The 19,084-nt window shown below is 54.3% G+C and overlaps 1 protein-coding gene across 3 annotated transcripts; it reads right to left on the bottom strand.

Annotated features, from left to right (window-relative positions):
• Positions 1-3,006: 3,006 nt before the first annotated feature.
• Positions 3,007-18,816, bottom strand: Epn1 (epsin 1). Of its 3 annotated transcripts, none has more exons than XM_048330117.1 (11): positions 18,579-18,816; positions 14,641-14,983; positions 10,194-10,443; positions 8,246-8,370; positions 7,795-7,869; positions 7,216-7,299; positions 5,842-6,151; positions 5,436-5,546; positions 5,233-5,319; positions 3,728-3,985; positions 3,007-3,602 (listed from the first exon to the last, which is right to left on the bottom strand). In XM_048330117.1, exons 2-11 carry the CDS (start codon positions 14,866-14,868, stop codon positions 3,394-3,396), a joined length of 1,737 nt encoding a protein of 578 aa, XP_048186074.1. In that variant the 5' UTR covers positions 14,869-14,983; positions 18,579-18,816; the 3' UTR covers positions 3,007-3,393. The 3 variants fall into 3 exon arrangements, with proteins under 3 accessions (XP_048186074.1, XP_048186076.1, XP_048186075.1); XM_048330119.1 differs by having other exon boundaries at positions 5,233-5,316; XM_048330118.1 differs by having other exon boundaries at positions 14,641-14,964.
• Between the last annotated feature and the right edge of the window lie 268 nt (positions 18,817-19,084).

The following is a 19,084-nucleotide window of genomic DNA, read 5'->3' as shown; positions in this document are numbered from 1 at the left end:
TTGAGCAAGAGATAACATACATAGTCACAAGAAAGCTCATTAATCTTAAAACTGAAATTACACCCACTCCACCACTAATCCCAAGGAAAATGGCTGGCAGTGCTGGGGTTCTAATCCAGGGAGGACCATGAAATCACTCTTAATTTTTGTGGGTTTTTTAAATTGTAATTGGACACTAGTTGGGTGCCAGTTCCTTGTGTCGGTAATCCTAGGTACTCGGAAAGCTGAGATCTGAGGATTACAGTTCAAAGCCAGCCTGGGAAGAAAAGTCCCATGGAACTCTTATTTCCAACTAACCACTCAAAAACCAGAAGTAGCACTGAGGCTCCAAGTGGTAGAGTGCTAGCCTTGAGCAAGACTTCAGAAAGAATGCCTAGACTGAGAACAGGTCCCATGACCAAAAACAACCACAAAAGCATGGGGCTAGGAATGTGGCTTAGTGGTGGAGTGCCTGCCTAGCATGCATGGAAGCCCTCGGTTCGATTCCTCAGCACCACATAAACAGAAAAGGCTGACAATGGCACTGTGGCTCAAGAGGTAGAGTGCTAGATTTGAGCAAAAAGAAGCCAGGGACAGTGCTAAAGCCCTGAGTCCAAGCACCAGGATTGGCAAAAAAAAAAAAAAAAAAAAGCGTGTAATTGAACAATAACACTACCTTCTGATTCACTTTTTCTTCCCTGCCATATAAAAATTATGATGAAAACTGGGCCATGACTCAGTGGTAGGGAGGCTACCGTGTGTACGGTTCTGGGTTCCAACCCCAGCACTGTGAAAAGAAACACAAGTATGCCAACGGCCCATGTACTTGTTTCCATTTTGGTTATTCTAATTTTTAGCTCTAGAATTTGACTTGGCTTTTGTGACTTCCATCTCTCTATTCAGAGTTCTCCATTTGTCCACACATGCTCTTCTGGATTCTTTCTTTAAACATGTCTAGTTCACGAAACATGGGGATAAAAGCTGCTCTGAAGTCTGGGTCTATTAAATCCAATACCTGGCCCACCTATAGTTGGTTTCTATTGTTTCTCACCTGTAGTTGGTTTGTTGGTTTCTATTGTTTTTCTCTCTCTCTCTTCTCTTTCTTTTTCTCTCTCTCTTCCTCCCTCCCCCCTTCTCTCTGCTTTGCTTATGTGGTAATCTGGGAGTAAGAACAGGGCACCATAGAAAATGTGCTACAGTTTATCCAGATAGTTTTGTTCTTTTTGGTTTGTTTTCACCTTTGCATGTTTTGGTAGGGGTAAAAACATGAATCCCAGCAATAAGCAATTATCTGTGTCTATGTGACTCTTCTTCCAGACCGATTCTTTGGGAGTTTGCATGGGCCTGCAAAGTTCTATACTGTCAGTGATGCTGAGTTACAATTCTCAACCCTGTACACTTCCAGCCTCGGCTACCATGGCTGTACCTGGCTTTATAAACATTCAGGGAGCCTTCGAGTCTGCACAGGCTTTTCCCTTTTGGAGTGGGGAAGGGGGGCTCCATGACCCCTCATGTACATGCAGGGTAGTGAATGAGTCAGCCAGACATGTGTGGAAAATCCATGCTGCCAGCCTTCTGGACACGTCTCTCCCAGGGACAGGAAGGAGGAGCTGAGCCATCTGTCCTCTGCACGGGGGTGAGCAAATCCAGGCGCACTGTGGGCGGCAGCTGAGAGGGAGCTGCGGGGCCCTGGGAGGGGACAGGATGAGCTTTTCCCTGCAGAGGGTCAAGGCAAGAGCCTCGGCTGTGTGCCCCGCAGGCAGTGTGGACGATCCTTTTGAAACGACACCCATCAGCGGCTAAGTGACATAAATTCATTTTCTCACGCTTTTGGAGGCTGAAGTCCAAGTCCAGGCTGTGTGCCAGTTGTCCCCCAGAGGTCCCTTTGGCTTGCAGGTGGCCTCACGTGGCCTTCCTAATTTCTTTCTCTTCCTAGGGATTGGGCCCAAGGCTCCACACAGCATGCTGGCCCTCCACTGCTCCAGCCACACCCTCGCCCCCCCCCCCCACCTTTCGCATCATTTATTACTGTTAGCTGTACAAGAGTTTTTCAGGCATGTAACATTTCCATGTATGTACACCCCCTCACCCTCCCTCCTTTGTGGTGTGTGTGTGTGTGTGTGTGTGTGTGTGTGTGTGTGTGCGTGCGCGCGTGCTTGTGCATGCATGCATGCCAGTGCTGGAGCTTGAACTCAGGGCCTGGGTGTTGTACCTTAGCTTCTCACTCAAGGCTAGTATTCTATCACTTGAGCCACACCTCCGCTACCAGCCTTTTGCAAGTGCCCCCGTGTCATGGCCATCCTGCACTGAACCCAGAGCATCTCCAACAAGAGGCAAGAATGAGGTCTGATCTCCCACCAGCTTCCACCCAGTCTCCACCCCATAGGACAGTTGAACAGAGTAGCAGTCCCGAGCCTGGTCCAGGAGCATCAGAGACATGGCAGATCCCCACACTAAGGCCTTGAGCCATGGCTGGCAGACACCTGCACCTCTGTGGACAGCACCACTGGCCATCTGGCTCACTGGGGTCACTCTGCACACATCCCTCCTGTGACACTGGCAGCCTGGCTCAACGAGGCCACTCTGCATGCGTCCCTCCCGTGACACTGAGCATCTGGCTCACCGGGGTCACTCTGCACACGTCCCTCCCATGAACCTGGCCGCCCTGCAGGTCAGCGGCAGAGGCCAATCTCAAGGGGCCTGAGGAGTTGTTCGACACCTGTGTTGAGTATATGCCACCTCTCGGTAAGAAATCCCAATGCCACCCCACTTTTCCCTGCAAAGACCTGAACCTCATGTCTGCAGAACCCAGCTTCTGTCCGAAGCTCCCAAGAGGGCTCCCACATTCAGACCTCAGCCCCACCCCACCTCCACTACCCACCCAGAGAAGGTCCAGGAAGAGCAATGCCTCCCAGAGGGGCAGGGTCTCAGCTGTTGCCAAGAGGTGAGGTGGCCCAGGCCAGGCCCCCATGGAGAGCCTTCTGAGGGACACAGGAATGGTAAATGGGGATTTGGGGGAGCCACACCCATGAGAATTGCCATTTATTCCCGAAGTTGCCAAAATCATCACCAAGGATTCACCAAAGGGCGCAGAGAACGAGAAGGCTCAAACACTGATTTGGGAGGTGGTGAAGGGTTGGGGGGGATGGGTGGGGAGACCCTGTCCTCCCCCTTCTAATGCCATGGTAAAGGTCCTCCTCTGGCCAGCTCCCCCCACACCCCGTGTCCAGTTTTTCTTGGGGAGGAGGGCTGGGAATGCGGTAAGAGGACGTAGTGTGAGTGGGCCCCAGGAGGGGGAGGGCGCTGGGGGAGGGACCCCATTTCACATGCACTCACAATACCCATCTCCCAGAGAGCAAGGTCTCCAGGGAGCAGGATGGGGAAACCAGCAGGCCCAGCCTCCCTCCCCCCGGATTATAGGAGGAAGGGGTTAGTGTTGGGGGCTGGGGGCCCTGGGGGCATCATAGGGGGCAGGCCAGGGCCCCCACCAAGGGGAGAGATATAAGTGGGGGGTGCTCCAGGGACTGGGGGCACAGGGCTGAGACGGAGCTGGTTCAGGGTGAGCGACGCAGGAGGTGCTGGCTGGAAGGGATTGGTGACCGAGGGGCCGGTGGCCGGGGCTCCTGCAAGGAGAGAAGATGGCATGTGGACAATGGTCAGTTAGCACTGGCTCCTGGCTGCCTGCTTCAGAGGAACAGACAGGAGAGACCTCAGCGCGCAGCCACGGGACCCCAAAGGCCAAACTCACCACTTGGCAGGAAGGGGTTGGATGCCTTGGCTCCTGGTGGTGTAGGGCCCGGCCGGCTCACCAATGAGTCCAAGTCGACAAGGGCTGCGTTGGGCCCCAGGAATGACTCTGGTGTCTTCCGTGTAGGAGGTGTGGGGGCTGGGGTGGTGGCAGGTGGGGGTGTCCCCACAGCCTCAGCCAGAGACCCCCCAACCCCACTCATGTCGAATGCTCCAGGGCTACGCGCAGGCACCTCTCCCGCGAGCAACTCCAGCTCCCCTGAAAGAAGTCGGGATGTGGATGTGCTCAGAGGCTCGGCGGGCAGAGATCACCAGGGAGCAAGGGGAGGACAGCGAAGGTGCGTTCCGTGCCCAGGCCCCCAGGGAGTCGGGGCATGGATAGGCCTCATCCAGACGTCAGACAACCTGAGCATGTGATGGCTTCGGGGAAATTCATGGCAAGAAGCAGCTGCTGCTGAAAGCAGGGCACTTCCTGTCCAAGGCATGTCTCCCAGAGACATCACAGCCCCAGGAGGACTTCTATGCCAGAGGAAATGGCAGTGCCGGCTGATGTGGTGGCTTGAGCACTAACTTTCTCAATGGAGCTAAGAATTCTAATGTTGAAAGAATGTGCGCCCCCATGATGGGAAGAAGGACTGAGAGGAATGGCAGCTGTAGATTTAGCAGTGAGCCTAAGTGGATCCCAGTCAAGGGAGGAGGGGAGGTGCTGGCTACTTTCTCCCTGCAGGGCTAAATGAAATGGACAGAAATCTGCTTCTATACCATAATTAGCACCGCAAGAGAAGTTGGCTTAATTAAAAAAAAAAAAATGAGAGGCCAGGTGCAGAGGCACACATCTGGACTGACAGCCTCTCAAGAGACCAGCCAGCCTTCCAGAAAAATTATTAAAAAGTGACCAAAATGGGGTCTGGGGATATGGCCTAGTGGCAAGAGTGCCTGCCTCGGATACACGAGGCCCTGGGTTCGATTCCCCAGCACCACATATACAGAAAAAAAAACGGCCAGAAGCGGCGCTGTGGCTCAAGTGGCAGAGTGCTAGCCTTGAGCGGGAAGAAGCCAGGGACAGTGCTCAGGCCCTGAGTCCAAGGCCCAGGACTGGCCAAAAAAAAAAAAAAAGTGACCAAAATGGACATCAATTCCTATGGGCAAATGTGACTGTTCAAGCTCGAAGGGGGCCCAGGCCCTGTGTTCAGCACAGGATGCAGAGGCGCTGGGACTCACTGCCATCAGCAGGTGGGTTCTGGTCTACACAGGGCAACACCGTGGAAGCAAGGAACACAACACAGGGCAGCATGCTGGCGATCCCCAGCACCCGACCCTGATCCCCAGGACACAGGGAAGGGGAAGGCACAGGTGTAATCTCCTCAGGGAACTCTGACCCACTGCTGGCCACCTTCCCCAGGGACATTCTATCCCACTGCAGCTACCTGCAGTGTTCCTGCCTGGAGTGAGGCAGAGACAAGAGGCAATGGCTGCAAGCTCCTGGTGCACCAAGGAGTGGCTCACCTGTGCTACTCCCAGAGGTTGGCAGGGCCGTGCGGAGTCGGTCAAAGTCTGAGAACTCATCAGGCTCGGTGTCGAAGCCACTGGCTGCTGTGGGGGGCAGGCGTCCCTGCTCAGTAGCCGCCTGGCCCTGCCCTCCTCCCTCCCGTCTTCAGGACCAGGACAGTGCCCCACAGGCGGCACTTGCCCACAGAGCCACCCCATACCTGAAGTGCCATTGGTGCTGGGCTTGGCAGGGGAGCCACCCCAGGGGTCTGAGAAGGCCGGTGTGGGTGCCCAGGGGTCAGAACCTGGGGGTCCACTGACTGGGGCCCCACCTGAGTGAGGAGAGAGGCCCGTGAGGGACTGCAGCACAGCCTGCTTCCAACTGGTCATCAGGGGTCACTGCCGCCAGCTGTGTGGATGCTTAGCACTGCCAGTCAGCTCTCTTTGGAGCCCCCTTTCCACACAGTGCTGCCCTGCTCCCTGCCCTCTCCCAGCACCCCACCTACTCCCCTTCCTCAGGCAGACTCCACAGATATCCTAGTCCCACTCAGACTGTCCTGGCCGGATCACCTGGCCCAGCTGAGGGCATCGCAGGGCCCGGGGCTGCAAGGCAGCAGCTGTGCTCACCATCAGAGCTTCCCCAGGGGTCTGCCGTGGGTCCCTCTCCAGCCGCAGGACCTGGGGCCCCACCCCAGGGATCCGCTGAAGACCCTGCAGAGGCTGTGGGCCTCCACGGGTCTCCAGAGGCGGGCGTGGGTGCCGGGCCACCCCAGGGGTCCGCAGCTGAGGGGACAGCAGGTCCCCCCCAGGGGTCTGAGGCAGGGGCAGCTGCGGGAACAGCAGCAGCCATTGGTGCTGGGCCTCCCCAGGGGTCAGAGGTTGAGGCTGGAGGAGGGGCTGGGGCCGTGAAGACGTCGGCAAGATCCATGAGAGATGACTGTGGAGAGAGGAGGAGGAAGAAGAGGCACACAGAGACAGCTACAGAGAGGCCGCACACATGCATCTTCCGCCCTCTCCATCTACCTCTCCCACCACTCACCACTGTCGTTCCCTGCACAGCACCTGAAGGACCCTACAAAAATCCCTGCTACAGGTGCTCTGACCAAGTCCTATGAGGACAGGCCCAGCCCTGCCCTGGCCAGCAGCACCTCCCACACCTCAGCCTCCCCAATCCCTGCCTCCTTGGGAAGCCCTGCCAGGCCCCCTCGTCAACCTCTCCTGAAGCCCACCCCACACTGTGTGACCATCACACAGCAGGCCCCCAGCATTGCTGGTGGTCCCTGAGTTGGCATGCACCTCGAGCCGGCCTGCCAGAACCCCCATCTCACATCCACTCGTCCCCAAGTGAGCAGCCTCAGCTAGAGAACCAGCAGAGGCAGCCAAGGGAGAAAGGGGTGGGTGGAGCCAGCCCGAGCAGGCATGGCTACACAGCAAGGAAAGTGCACAGACTCGGCCCCAGAGGCTTGGCCACCCATAGGGGTGATGGCAAAGTCTATGGGACTGTGCAGACATTTAGGACACAACAGGGGCTGGAAGAGACCACAGGGGGAAGCTGGAGGTGAGGCCACTGTGGCTCCAGGCCTGAGGAGACTCAGCCCTGACAGAAGAAAGAGAAGGGCCCAAGTGAAGTGTAGCACCCACAGAGCCATGCACAGGAAGAAACAGGGATGAGGAAGCGGGCGGTTTCGGGAAGGTTTTCAAAGCAGCTGCCGAATAGAATGGCTGACTCACTGTACTCTGCCTGTCTCAGGCAGGGCGGCCAGGGCAGGGACAAGCCAAGGTGTGGTGTGGGTGCCACTCTCTCCAGGTGCCAGAGACAACGGGACAGATGGGCCCTGTGCTACTATGGTCTGTCAGGCCTGGTGACTACCTGGGCCCTTGCCCTTCACCACTGGGGCCAGGGCAGTGCTCTGGCCTAGCACTCACAGGGCCAGGTCACCTCCAACCACAGGGGACACTGTGGAGCCAGTGACCCAGGGAATAGGTGGAGCCACCGCTCACCTCCTCCTTGCCCCCAGTCTCCCTCTTGCTCTCCTCTATGGCCATCTGCAGCCTCAGGTCATCCCCTCGGCGGATCCGTTCTTCCTGTAGGACACAAAGGTAGCCAGCCAGGGCAGGGGTCAAAACAGGAGCCACAGGCAGATGTGGCACCTGAGCCTAGAAGGCCTGGCCCATCCTCCCCTACCATCCTCCTAACCCTGGCGATGTAACTGAAAACTTAACACAGGATGTGGACAACGTATGGAATGGGAGTGGACACCTGAGGGGGGAGGGGGAGAGAGAGGGATGGAGTGGGGGAGGGAAGGAACAGGAGTGGGAGGGAGGCCTGTATGGTCTGGGAAGGAGTGGGGGAGCCCCCAGGCCGCCCTGGCAAGCCTTCGGGAGCACTCTCTGCACTGGGAACCTGCAATCCTGCAGGTCCACCTCAGAAGGGCGTGCACCCCAGTGGTGTTTGAAAAAGATCCCACAGCTGCAGCTGCTGTGGACTGAAGGCTTTGGGCGCACACCAGTGGTGGGGGAGGCACTGGAGAAAGGGCAACTGGACAGGGAGCTGCAAAGGGCGGGGGAAGCCGCTCTGACCTTATCATGCTCCTCTCGGCTCAAACTAAGGGCCAGCTGGAGCTGGACGTCGTCCTCAGGGCCGCAGGACGGGGGCTGGGGGAGAGAGAGTGTGAGGGGGGGCAGGGGCAGGGATGGCCAGAGTCACAGGAAGGCCAAGAAAGGGACAAGAGTGTATGGGAGGACGGGCACAGAGGCGGGGCTGGACAGGGCCAAAAAAGAGAGGGGCACTGATTTCCCCAAACCAGTGAGAGGCAGGCAGAGAAACTGAGCACCCAAAGCCAAGGGGCAGGCCAGAAAGGGGGAAAGTGGCAAGGTCAGATGACCAGAAAGAGCCAGAGAGGAGAGACAGAACAAGGTCCAAAGGGAGGATGCGGGCAGCGAGAGGAGCAGGTAGGTGAGTCGGGAGAGGCATGGAGACAGGATGGCAGAACAAAGTCAACCCCTGGAGTGACTGCCGCGCGCCTGGTACCTGGTCGGCTTCCTCTTTGCTCATGGCCAGGGCCAGCTGGAGCTGAAGCTCCTCCTCGCCACTGCTCTGCGGCCAGGCCTGCTCCGCCTCAGGGGGGGGGCCCGAGCCCACAGCTGCTGAGGAGGCTGGGGGGAAGAGTGCGAGCCACCAATGAATCCAGGGGCTTCTGTGTGTGACCCCCCCCAAGGCCTCTGAAGGCTAAGCATGGAGGCAAGGAGGGTAAAGGGCGGCCCCACCCACGGGATGGGCCAGGCTGCTACAGAGCACAAGGTCCAGGCCTCAGGTCTGCCCCAGGGCCAGAGGAAGGAGGCTCTTGGAAGAGCAGCTCTGGCAAGAAGCAGCTGTACTTTAGGGGATGAACCATGGGTCACCTACAGGGGCCAACGCCCCATTACAAGAAGGGCAGTGTTGGACAAGCAGCCCTTGGTTCCAGAAATGGAACAGGAGATGGAAGGGCCAGGGCCCCAGGAAGGCCACACCATGGTGGTGGGGGGAGGGGCAGCCTCTACGTCAGCATCTTCTCCCTCCATCCCCCTACTACACAGCACCAGGCTGTGGCACTGCCCACAGGGTTGCCAGGACTATGGTCCCTGTTCCCCCAGCAGGCAGAAGGCAGAGGGCAGGCTGTTCACAGCCCCAGCCTCAGCCCCGCCCAGAGCAGAAACTGACCCCAACTCTACCCTCTCCACATTCTCTGAGCCACTATTCCTTGTATCCAGGGTTTCCAACCACTGCACCCCTGGCACAGGGCTCTCACCAAGCCCCAGCCCTCAGCTCCTCTGGGACCCCGTAGGTGCTGTGAGGGTAACCCTAGGCTGGACCTGGTGTGGAATCCCCAGCAGGTGTGTGCTGGGTACCACAGCCCAGGCCAAGCCTCAGCTTGGCAACACCCATAGGGCCCCACTTCACCCTTCAAGGGCAAATAAGGACACCAAGCCAGCAATCCAGGCCTCCCAAACTTTCCTATCCCACTGGGGCCTTGGGGACAAACACCCTGCTGCCCTTCCTCAGCGCCGCAGCCAGTCAACTATGGCCCGTAATCAAAGCCTAGCCTTTACATTTTAAATGGCTGGGGGGGAAAAATCAAAGAAGAATCTGTCAAGCATGTAGAAATGACATGAAATTCAAACTGCACAATCCATGAGGGGTGTTTGTGGGGCACAGGGCCGATGAGCGGGGAAGGGGCTAGGGCAGCAGGAGCAGAGAGCAGGTAGAGGCAGCAAGGCAGACAAGGCGTAGGTAGAGGAACAAGTAGGCTGAGCACATGCCATGGGACCGCAGGCCAGCAAGGTGAAGATGCTCAGTCGCTGGCCCCCCTGCACGCAAGCTAAGGGCTTGGGTGTAGCACTCGCCTAGCATGCACAAGGCCCTAGGTATAACCCCCAGGAGAGGAAGGGGCCAGAGGGAGGGAGGGAGACAAAGAACAAAAACAAAAACAAAAACATAACAAATCAATGTAATGCGGCTAGGCGTGGTGGTGCACACCTGTAATCCCAGCACTCAGGAGGCAGAGACAGGTGGATCAGGGTTTGATGACAGCCAGGGCTACATAGTGGGACCCTGTGCTAAAATACAAGATAAGAACAAAACCAAACCCTCCCTGTGGCCTAACCCTCCCAGCAGCAGCCATCTGCCTGTCCCACCTGCCAGCCCCTCCTACACCCACCCCTCTACCTACCACAACCCCTTCCCCCCCACTACCCAACTGACTTTAACAACTGCTCAGCCCCCACATCTACAGGTAGGGGCTCACAGTCATCCCAAAACATGAAGCACCTAGACAGAACTCCGGTTAGAACAGCCCTGAAGAGGCATTCAGCAAACACTGTGGGTGAGCTAACTTGAGGGCACTAGGGGCATGGGTGGGAGAGGGCAGGGGGGGAGAGGGCAGCAGGTGAGGCGGGCAAGTGGGCACTGGCCCAGCCACGAGAGAAGGGAGGAGACTCACCCGTGGCAGTCTGTGCCAGCTTCTCCTTGGTCTTGAGCGCATGGGCACGCTCCTCCCGCAGCCGGTCCTCGTCCCGCAGCAGGGCTACCAGCTGCTTGGCCTTCTCCCGCACGTTCACGCCCTGGTCCTTGCCATCCCGGTCCACATACTGGAAGTCCTTGAGTGTCTGCACGGCATACATGTTCTCCTTGCACTGCTGGGACACGCGCTCTGAGCCCGTCTTGATGAGGTACTCCATCAGTGTCATGGCCTGCGGGTGGAAACACGCGTCATGCTGGGCACCACCACAGAAGGCCAGGCAATGCCAGGAGACATTTGGGCCCTGGGCAGTGCCAGGTTCAAGGCCCACAACTAATGGTGTCATCTGTGGGAAAAGACCTGCCATGCACACAGCACAATGCAGCAGGGAAGGGAATGGGAGGAACAATAGCACAGCATGAGGAAAAGCCGGCAGAGAGGGCCTGTGCTGGGTGTGGTCCACAAATATGAATATCCAGAGACTGAGAACACAGGCCACCAGGGGCTGAGAGAAGAGAGTAGGAAGGGCTACTGGGGAGAAGACAAAGTCACCATCCCCAGACCGATGTGTGGTACTCAACACTTGGTGTGACACATACTACTGAACTGGTCTGGAGCAAGAGGCCATGCCTCTTCAAAACTCAACGGGAGGTCCTGCCACTCTCTTATGTGTGTGAATGAAAATGTGGATGGTTGGGGTGAGAATGTGGCTACGTGGTAGAATGGTTGCCTAACATGCAGGAAGCCCTAGGTTTGATTCCTCAACACCACATACACAGAAAAAGCCAGAAGCGCCTCTCTGGCTCAAGTGGTAGAATGCTAGCTTTGAGCAAAAAGAATCCAGGGACAGTGCTCAGGCCCTGAGTTCAAGCCCCAGGACTGGACAAAAAAAAAGAAAGATGGCATGACCACAAGGCTTACCTGGGCATTATGCACCAACACTAAGCCTGCTCCATGTCCTTCAAAAGAAATCCAAACACCAGGCACCAGTGGCTCACACCTGTAATCCTAGCTACTCAGGAAGCTGAGATCTGAGGATCACAGTTTGAAGCCAGACCAGGCAGAAAAGTCCCTGTGAGACTCTTATCTCCAATTAACCACTCAAAACCTGGAAGTGGCGCTGTGGCTCAAAGTGGTAGAGTGCTAGCCTTGAGCCTAAGAGCTCAGGGACAGTACCCAGGCCCTCAGTTCAAACCCTATGACAAGAGGGGTGGTGGGGTGGTGGAGAGAGAGATCTCCAAAGTAACAGGCAAACTACTTGTCAGGCACCCTACAGGTACCCAACTGCCTCTTCCCCCTCTGAAATCCTAAGCCATGCCAGCACTGCAGGACTGCTCTGAGGACGACAGGCACCTGGAAGGGGAAATGCCAAAGGCAGCCAGACCTGGACTCTCTCTAAGGGGGCTTCACAGCATCCCTACCACCAATAAAACATCCAGGCACTGGGGCGTAGAATGGGAAGGGGTTGCCAAATAGTACAGCTCAGTTGCCTCTGAACGGTGAACTTTGCAGGAAATGCTGCTGTGGTCTACCAGTACCCTCCTGATCTAGATTCTGAGAGAACTTTTTTTTGGAGACAGAATCTGGCTATGTAGCCCAAGCTGGTTGTGAACTCATCTTCCTGTATCAGCCTGCAGGATTATGGGATGACAAGCTCTGGCCATCACATCTGTCTCTGTAAAGTCTTTCTGGGGGCATATGAGGAGTAGTTACATCTGAAATCATAGATTAGTCTTTAACTGGTCCAAAAGGTGTTAACTCTCAGAGGAGAAAGGAAAAAGCAAACATTGCTATGCATCATCACGCTCATGAGGCAGGCCAGAGCCTTGCCCTTTGGAATGAAAGCAGGAAAGCTGAACACACCTGCCAAGAGAGCTCTTGGAGAGGCAGGTGTGCAGAATGGGGCCACACACTACAGAAAAGAAGTCACCTCATTCCCAACCAAATGGATTATGAACAACTTTTCATTTCATCGCTCCCTGGACTTTGGAGTTATAGCTAAAAGCATGAACCAGGAAGTAGATCCATAGTAAAACACATATAGAAGCTGTAGCGGCTGGGAACATGGCTTAGTGGTAAAGTGCTTGTCTAGCATGCATGAAGCCCTGGGTTCAATTCCTCAGTACCACAAAAATAGAAAAAGCCAAAGTGGTGCCATGGCTCAAGTGGTAGAGTGCTAGCCTTGAGCTAAAGAAGCTCAAGGACAGTGCCCAGGCCCTGAAAAAAGCCAAATGGTGAGTTTTAGCTGGGCGCCAGTGGCTCATGCCTGTCATCCTAGCTACTAAGGAGGCTGAGATCTGAGGATCATAGTTCAAAGCCAGCCAGGGCAGGAAAGTCCTTGAGACTCTTATCTCCAATTAACCACCAAAAAACCAGAAGTAGCACTGTGGCTCAAGTGATAGAGCGCTAGCCTTGAGCTGAAAAGTTGGTAGACAGTGCCCAAGCCCAGAGTTCAAGCCTTAACAACCAACAAAAAAAGAAACAGTAGCAAATTCAGAATGAGGCAATTCAAAACAAAACAAAACTGCTACAAGTATCAACACAGAGGCCAAGAGATCAAATCACTAGACCTGATAGCAGGCCTTATGGATAAAAGCTCCACCTCTGGGCCTCAGTGTCTTCACCTCAGAGCAGCAGAGCTCTGGTAGGAAGTCTCCAAGACCAACCAGGCCAGGAGACCCAGCCCAGAGCCCTGGCTGGGTCCCTGAGAGTGGATGCCTCGTCCTGTGCATGCTGAGCCTCAGCACAAGCCTCCATAGCAAGAGATCATCAGTGCAGCACAGCTCCTATGCTCACCCCCCAGGGCCGAGTCTGAAGCACAATCTTTCTGTGGAGGGTGAACCAGTCTGTGCCCCACAGACTCAGGAGTAGTGCCCTAACTCAGTCACCTGCCCCCCAAGCCATGCTCTTGGCCCTGTGCTGAAACATGGGGAAGAGAGTAACCCAAAGGGGAAATGCCAGGCCTCCAATCCTTGGAGCAGCAGCGAAACTGGAAACCCACTCTCTGAGCCGCAAGGATAGTAATGCCATCTTGCACACTTCACACTTCAAGCAACACACTTCAAGTCACTTCGGAACATGAATAAGGGAACTAGTTTAGTAAGTAACAAGCAATCCATTGCTGTGGAATACTGTGCACTTACAAAAGGAAAACACAACCAATCTTTTTTTTTTTTTTTTTTTTTTTTTTTGCCTGTCCTGGGGCTTGGACTCAGGGCCTGATCACTGTCCTTGGCTTCTTTTTGCTCAAGGCCAGCACTCTACCTCAGAGCCACAGTGCCACTTCTAGCTTTTCCTGTGTAGGTGGTGCCGAGGAATCGAATCCAGGGCTTCGTGCATGCAAGGCGAGCACTCTACCTCTAAGCCACAATCCCAGCCCCAACCAATCTTTTACATTCTGATAGGGGAAGGGTCCTTTCTCTGCTTTAAATTACAGAGTCAGACCAAACCCACTAGTATTATAGTCTGAGCTCTCACAATCCTACTGCAGGGCATATAATCACCACTGCAGTCAACACACTTGATGATCCTGTCAATCAAAGGTTCCCCAGAGCTACTCTTCCTCACTACCCTCCCCTGACCTCCTGGAGCAGTAGCCTGCTCAATCTCTCTGTCCCAAGGGCTCTGCCTTTCCCAACAAGTCAGATAAATTGACAGCAATCAGCTGATACTCTCACCCAGGTCAAGAAGCCTCTCACCTGTGCCTAGTCCTGAACTAGATGATAGATAGCTTTGGGATCATCTAGGTAAAAGAATAAGAAACACCATCTACTTTGGATGGCCTTCAAAGGCTACTCAGTTTCTCCAAGCCAAGTAACAAGTGGACACCAGGAAGGGACATGCCCTACAGGCCCAAGAGGGCCTGCAGAGCTTGAATGTACAACCACCCATGCATAGAAAACAGATTAGTATCACATGCTTGAATCTCCCTGAATGAAAATTCTTTGGGAGCCCAGTGCTAATGGCTCACACCGGTCATCCTAGCTACACAAGAAGCCTGGGATCTGAGGACAGCAGTTCAAAGCCAGCCTGGGCAGGAACATCCATGAGACTCTTAATCTCCAATTAACCCTCAATAAAGCTGGAAATGGAGCTGTGGCTCAAGTGGTAGAGCACCAGACCTGAGCAAAAAAAGCTAAGAACAACATCTAAGCCCTGCGTTCAAGCCTAGTACTGATGTGTGACTGCACATACACACATGCACACCCTCCTCACCCCACCCCCATCCCTGAAAAGGTTATAAGCAAATACTACCTAGGCCATTTTACATAAGGCACTGGAGCATTCTCATATTTGAATGAGAGGCCCAGTTGTTGCTTTCAACGGACAACAGATTTTATGTGAAAGGACAATTCTCACTCCTCTAGGAAATGGGAGGGGTCCCTAGGCAAGGCCTACAAGTCACAAGGAACCACCCCAAGGTGCTGACCTTGTAGACATGGCGCCAGTTCTTGCCGTGGTCATTGAGCCGCTTCCAGATCATGCTCATGATCTCAGAGAAGGCCACAACGTTGTAGGTGAGATCGGCGATCTCTGACATGAGGGAGCTTGATGGGCCCCAGGGGTCATTGCTTGTGGCCTCTCGGACCTTGATCTCTGCCTCCGAGTAGTTATGCACGATATTCTTCATCTGCCGCCGCAGTGACGAGGTCGACATGGTGCCTGGGATGGCGTTGGGGTCTCAGGCCCACTGGAGCGTGGAGATGAGGCGACCTGCAGGGAGGCCGCGGCAGGTGCTGGAGGATCACCGCATCTGAGGGGGAAAGATGGCCCTTAGAAACAGAAAACAGACACAGGTTTGCCAGAGCTCTGACCTCTCCTGAGGCTCCCTGTACCCCTTGGAGGGGCCCAGAGGGCTCGGTCTCTTGTTAGCTTCTGAAAGTTTCCCTGTCCAGCTTTCAGTTCCTCAAACATGTCTGCCTCTTCCTGCCAGGGCATGTGCTCAGCGAGGCATAATGTGCAGTGGCAAGTCAGACTTGGGTGGGAAAGACTGGGCCACACCCCAACTCAGCTACTTCCTAGACAGGCCAATCTGAGCAGGTCACAGACCTCTGCCCTTCCATTTTCTCTGCTGACATATGGGAGTCTGTACAATAATCCAAACAACTGAGAGGGCCTGGTATACAGAAGGCGTCCCATAAAGGCTAGGAGAAATGTCACAAGACCTTCTGACTTGCTCACAATTCTTCTTCCTTCCTGGCCAGGGATTTCTACTTGCCCTCAGGGCTCCACTTAAATGTCCCAATCTTCACTCAAGTCAAGGTCACTGTTCCCAGGGGCCCCTATGCTTGACTCTGTGGCCCTCATGACTTTAAATCCATTTGTCTGATTCTGTGGCTAAAGTCAACCCCATGAGTCCCAAAGGGTTAGAAACAACATTCATCTGTACTTGGCTTTTCCCTTTAGAGAAACTGGCCCGGAAAAAGCATTCAATGAATGTTAAAGGAAGTGGAGAAAGGAGGGCAGAAAAGATTTCTAGAACAGGAATAGAGGTGGTAGAAATCCATAGCAGGACAAGGACACAAGAGGGCCAGAAATGGTGGTGCACACCTGTAATCCTTGCACTGGGGAATTGGGAGGGAGCAGGATTATGAGTTCCAGTCCAGGTGGTGCTACAAAGCAAGACCTTGTCCTAAAAAACAAACCAGGGGCTGAAAATGTAGCTAGGTGGTAGAGTGCTTACCTAGCATGAATAAGGCTTTGGGTCCAATCCCCAGCACACACGGAACTGGGAGAAGAGGCAGAGGAAAGGCTAAGGCAGGGAAACATGGGCCCTCCCATGACAGTGAGGGGGTGGGAGGTGGGCCTGAGGGGAGGTGTCCCAAGGGCTGTGAGGGAAGCCCAAGGCTCAAGGGAGAGATAAGGAATACAACAGCCTCCCAGACAAGTCTCAACAGTGTGCCAGGAGCTTACTAAGCATGAGGCCAACATTATCTCATTTAACACTGCGTGTGGACACTGGGTTCTGGAGGCTACATAATGCAGCCAATGTTACACCAGGAATAGCAAAGCAAACACAAACTGAAGCCCAGCAGAAAGATAAAATATATGCTTCCAAATGAACCAAATAATTCATGTGAGACCAGATGATGAGGAAAAACAAAAACAAAAACAGAAGATTGGGGGGGGGGGGTCAGGCAAAGACTGATGATTGCAGCAAGTGCTTACCTCGTGCCTGGCATCTTCTGAGTGCTTTATATACATTAATTCAATTAATCCTTACAATTCCATGACTCACAGCCACCTTACACAGGAGAATACAGACACAGCTAACCCCCTTGTTCAGACACACATTTCACAACTGGAGCCAGAGTAGGCTCTGCATTACTCTGCACAGGAGATTTACTGAGTCCTACCAGGATCTAAACCTGAGGGAGATGTAAGTGAATGAGAAGGCTGCCCTCTATTGGCAATTCAGGGCAATGACCAGGCATCTGAAGATAGGCATTAACTAGGTGAAAAAGTACTCAAGGTTCCAAGACAGGCTTAGCCAGATACACCAGGACAAAAATAAATAAGTAAATAAACAAACAATAATGTGACTAGTACAGAAAGAGACACAGAGAGGCTGGGAATGTGGCTTAGTGGTAGAGTGCTTGCCTAGCATGCACAAAGTCCTTGGTTTGATTCCTCAGTACCATATGAGCAGAAAAAGCCAAAAGAGGTGCTGTGGCTCAACTGGTAGAGCACTTGCCTTGAGCACAGAGACTCAGGGAGAGAGCCCAGGCCCTGAGTTCAAGTCCCAGAACCAGCAAAAAAGACAGGGAGAGAGGGAGGAGAGGGGAGAGGGAAGGAGAGAGGGAGGGAAGGGGGGAGGGAGGGAGGGAGGGAAGGAGGGAGGGAGGGAGGGAGGGAGGGAGGGAGGGAGGGAGGGAGGGAGGGAGGGAGGGAGGGAAAAGAAAAAGAAAGGATCCACAGAGATGGAAAGCAATAAGAAATTTGGGCAGAGGGGGCTCCCCAGAGGGCAATAACACAAAGACAGAAGACAAGACACTGACAGGGAAATGTAGAAAGATCTTGAGATTGCAGAGTCCTAAAACAGAACAAAACAAAACAGACACTTGAGGCGTGGGACCAAGAAATGAAAGGCAAAAAAAATAAAATAGAAGGAGAAAGAAAATGAAATTTAGATTAAAATTCTGGCCACATCAGCTACCAGCAAAGTAAACTTCCTTGGGGTTCAGTTTGCTCAACTTTGAAATTAAAAGAATTCCAACCTGGCAAGCTTGTTGATTAAATAAAATGAGTACATAAAGTGCTTGGCTCTGTGCCCCAAAGATAGTAGGCACTCAACAACATGGGCTGCTAATATTATCAGGGAAAAACAGAACTTTTCCAGAAGGGTGGGATCAAGGATGTGCTATCTTAATACCAAGTACTCACTTCAAATATGTTAGAAGAAAACATACATCTAGTACATCAAAACTTAAAATGTCAGCCTTTAGAATGAATGTGCTTTTCTAATTAAACAGACTCAAAGAGGATTAGTAGACAGAATACAAATGATATGGCAAAACCCTCTAAGGTTAACACAAATGATGGGTACCAAATGTTGAATGAAACACAACTCTTAAATAATAATAAGAACCAGAGCTCCCAGTAATTACAAACTTCCTAAGTGCCAGGCACTGTTAGGCATTTTTCGTGCACAGCCTCAATTAGTATGCACAGAAACCCTAAGATGTAGGAACTATGAATACTTCTACTTAAAGACTTCAAAATTAAGGTTTGGAGACAGAAGTACCTGTCAAATGCCACAGCATGTAGCAAGAGCTCTGATTCCATGACCAAGGCTATGGAGACTTGGAATTCTGGAGGAAGGAAGTAGATCCTAGATAATGCAAGAGATTCTTGGGAAGGAACTGTGAGATTGGAGGGGATAAGTCTGGGTACAAAACTGTAGATGTAGGGGCAGGATGTTGTGAGTGTGTGTGTGTGTATGCACCAAAGGCAGAAGGGACTCAGGTAATGAAGAGACCCGGGAAAGACATGATCAAGATCCTGACAGGCAGAAAGAAGGAAACCCATGGCAGAAAAAAATGCTAATTTCAAATCCTTTTGTAAAAACACCCAGACTCGGGAGAAGAGCAACACCAAGCTGCTAACGGAGGCCCGCGGGGCATGGAGATGTTGACAGATGGAAAGACCAGAGAAGAATTCACATACATACACACGCTGACAGACGGACAGACCTGAAAAAATACACCGGCAAGTAGCCGACCTGGCACAGACAGCCATAAGTGACCCCAAGCTGAAAATCCGGACACCCAGAACAGAGCCCGACCGGAGCCCGTGCGCGCCAGGCCCAGGACCGGCCAAAGTGGGCCAGACTCCCGGCCGGAGCCCCGCTTCCCGGCCCGCGCTCACCTCGGCCCGCTCACGCCGAGCTCCGAGGAGTCATGACGGCCAGCCCCAGCCCCCGCTCGGCCTCGGTGTCGCGGGGCGCGCGTCGGGCTGCGGGCGGCGAAGGCGCGCCCCGGCGCAGGCGCGGACACACGGCGGGCCGCACGCCGACGGCCCCGCCGCCCCGGCGCCCGGGAGGGGCGCGGAGAGCCGGGCGGGGGAGGGGAGCCGCCGAGCGGACGGGAAGCAACCGAAGGAGACGGACCGGAACCGGAAGTGATCTCGCGCCCCGCCCAGCGCACTGCGCTGGGCCTCCGCCAGCAAAGCTGCCGGTGGTCATCACTTCCGGTGCGCCGTCACCCAGTCGCAGGGTATCTTAACGTCACTTCCGCACCAGCTCGCGTCGAAGCAGAGACCGGTCGCAGACACTTGGTCATGCCGCAGCGCCTCCAGCCAGGGGACTGCACCTGCACCGACAGCGCCAGCGCCAGCGCAAGGGCCCTCAAGGCCCTAAAGGGGCCCATCTCCCG

This window comes from Perognathus longimembris, chromosome 20 (assembly GCF_023159225.1).
Source record: "Perognathus longimembris pacificus isolate PPM17 chromosome 20, ASM2315922v1, whole genome shotgun sequence".
NCBI lineage: Eukaryota > Metazoa > Chordata > Mammalia > Rodentia > Heteromyidae > Perognathus > Perognathus longimembris.
The sequence above is the reverse complement of the archived record's forward strand: the minus strand, read 5'-3'. Positions and strand labels throughout refer to the sequence as shown.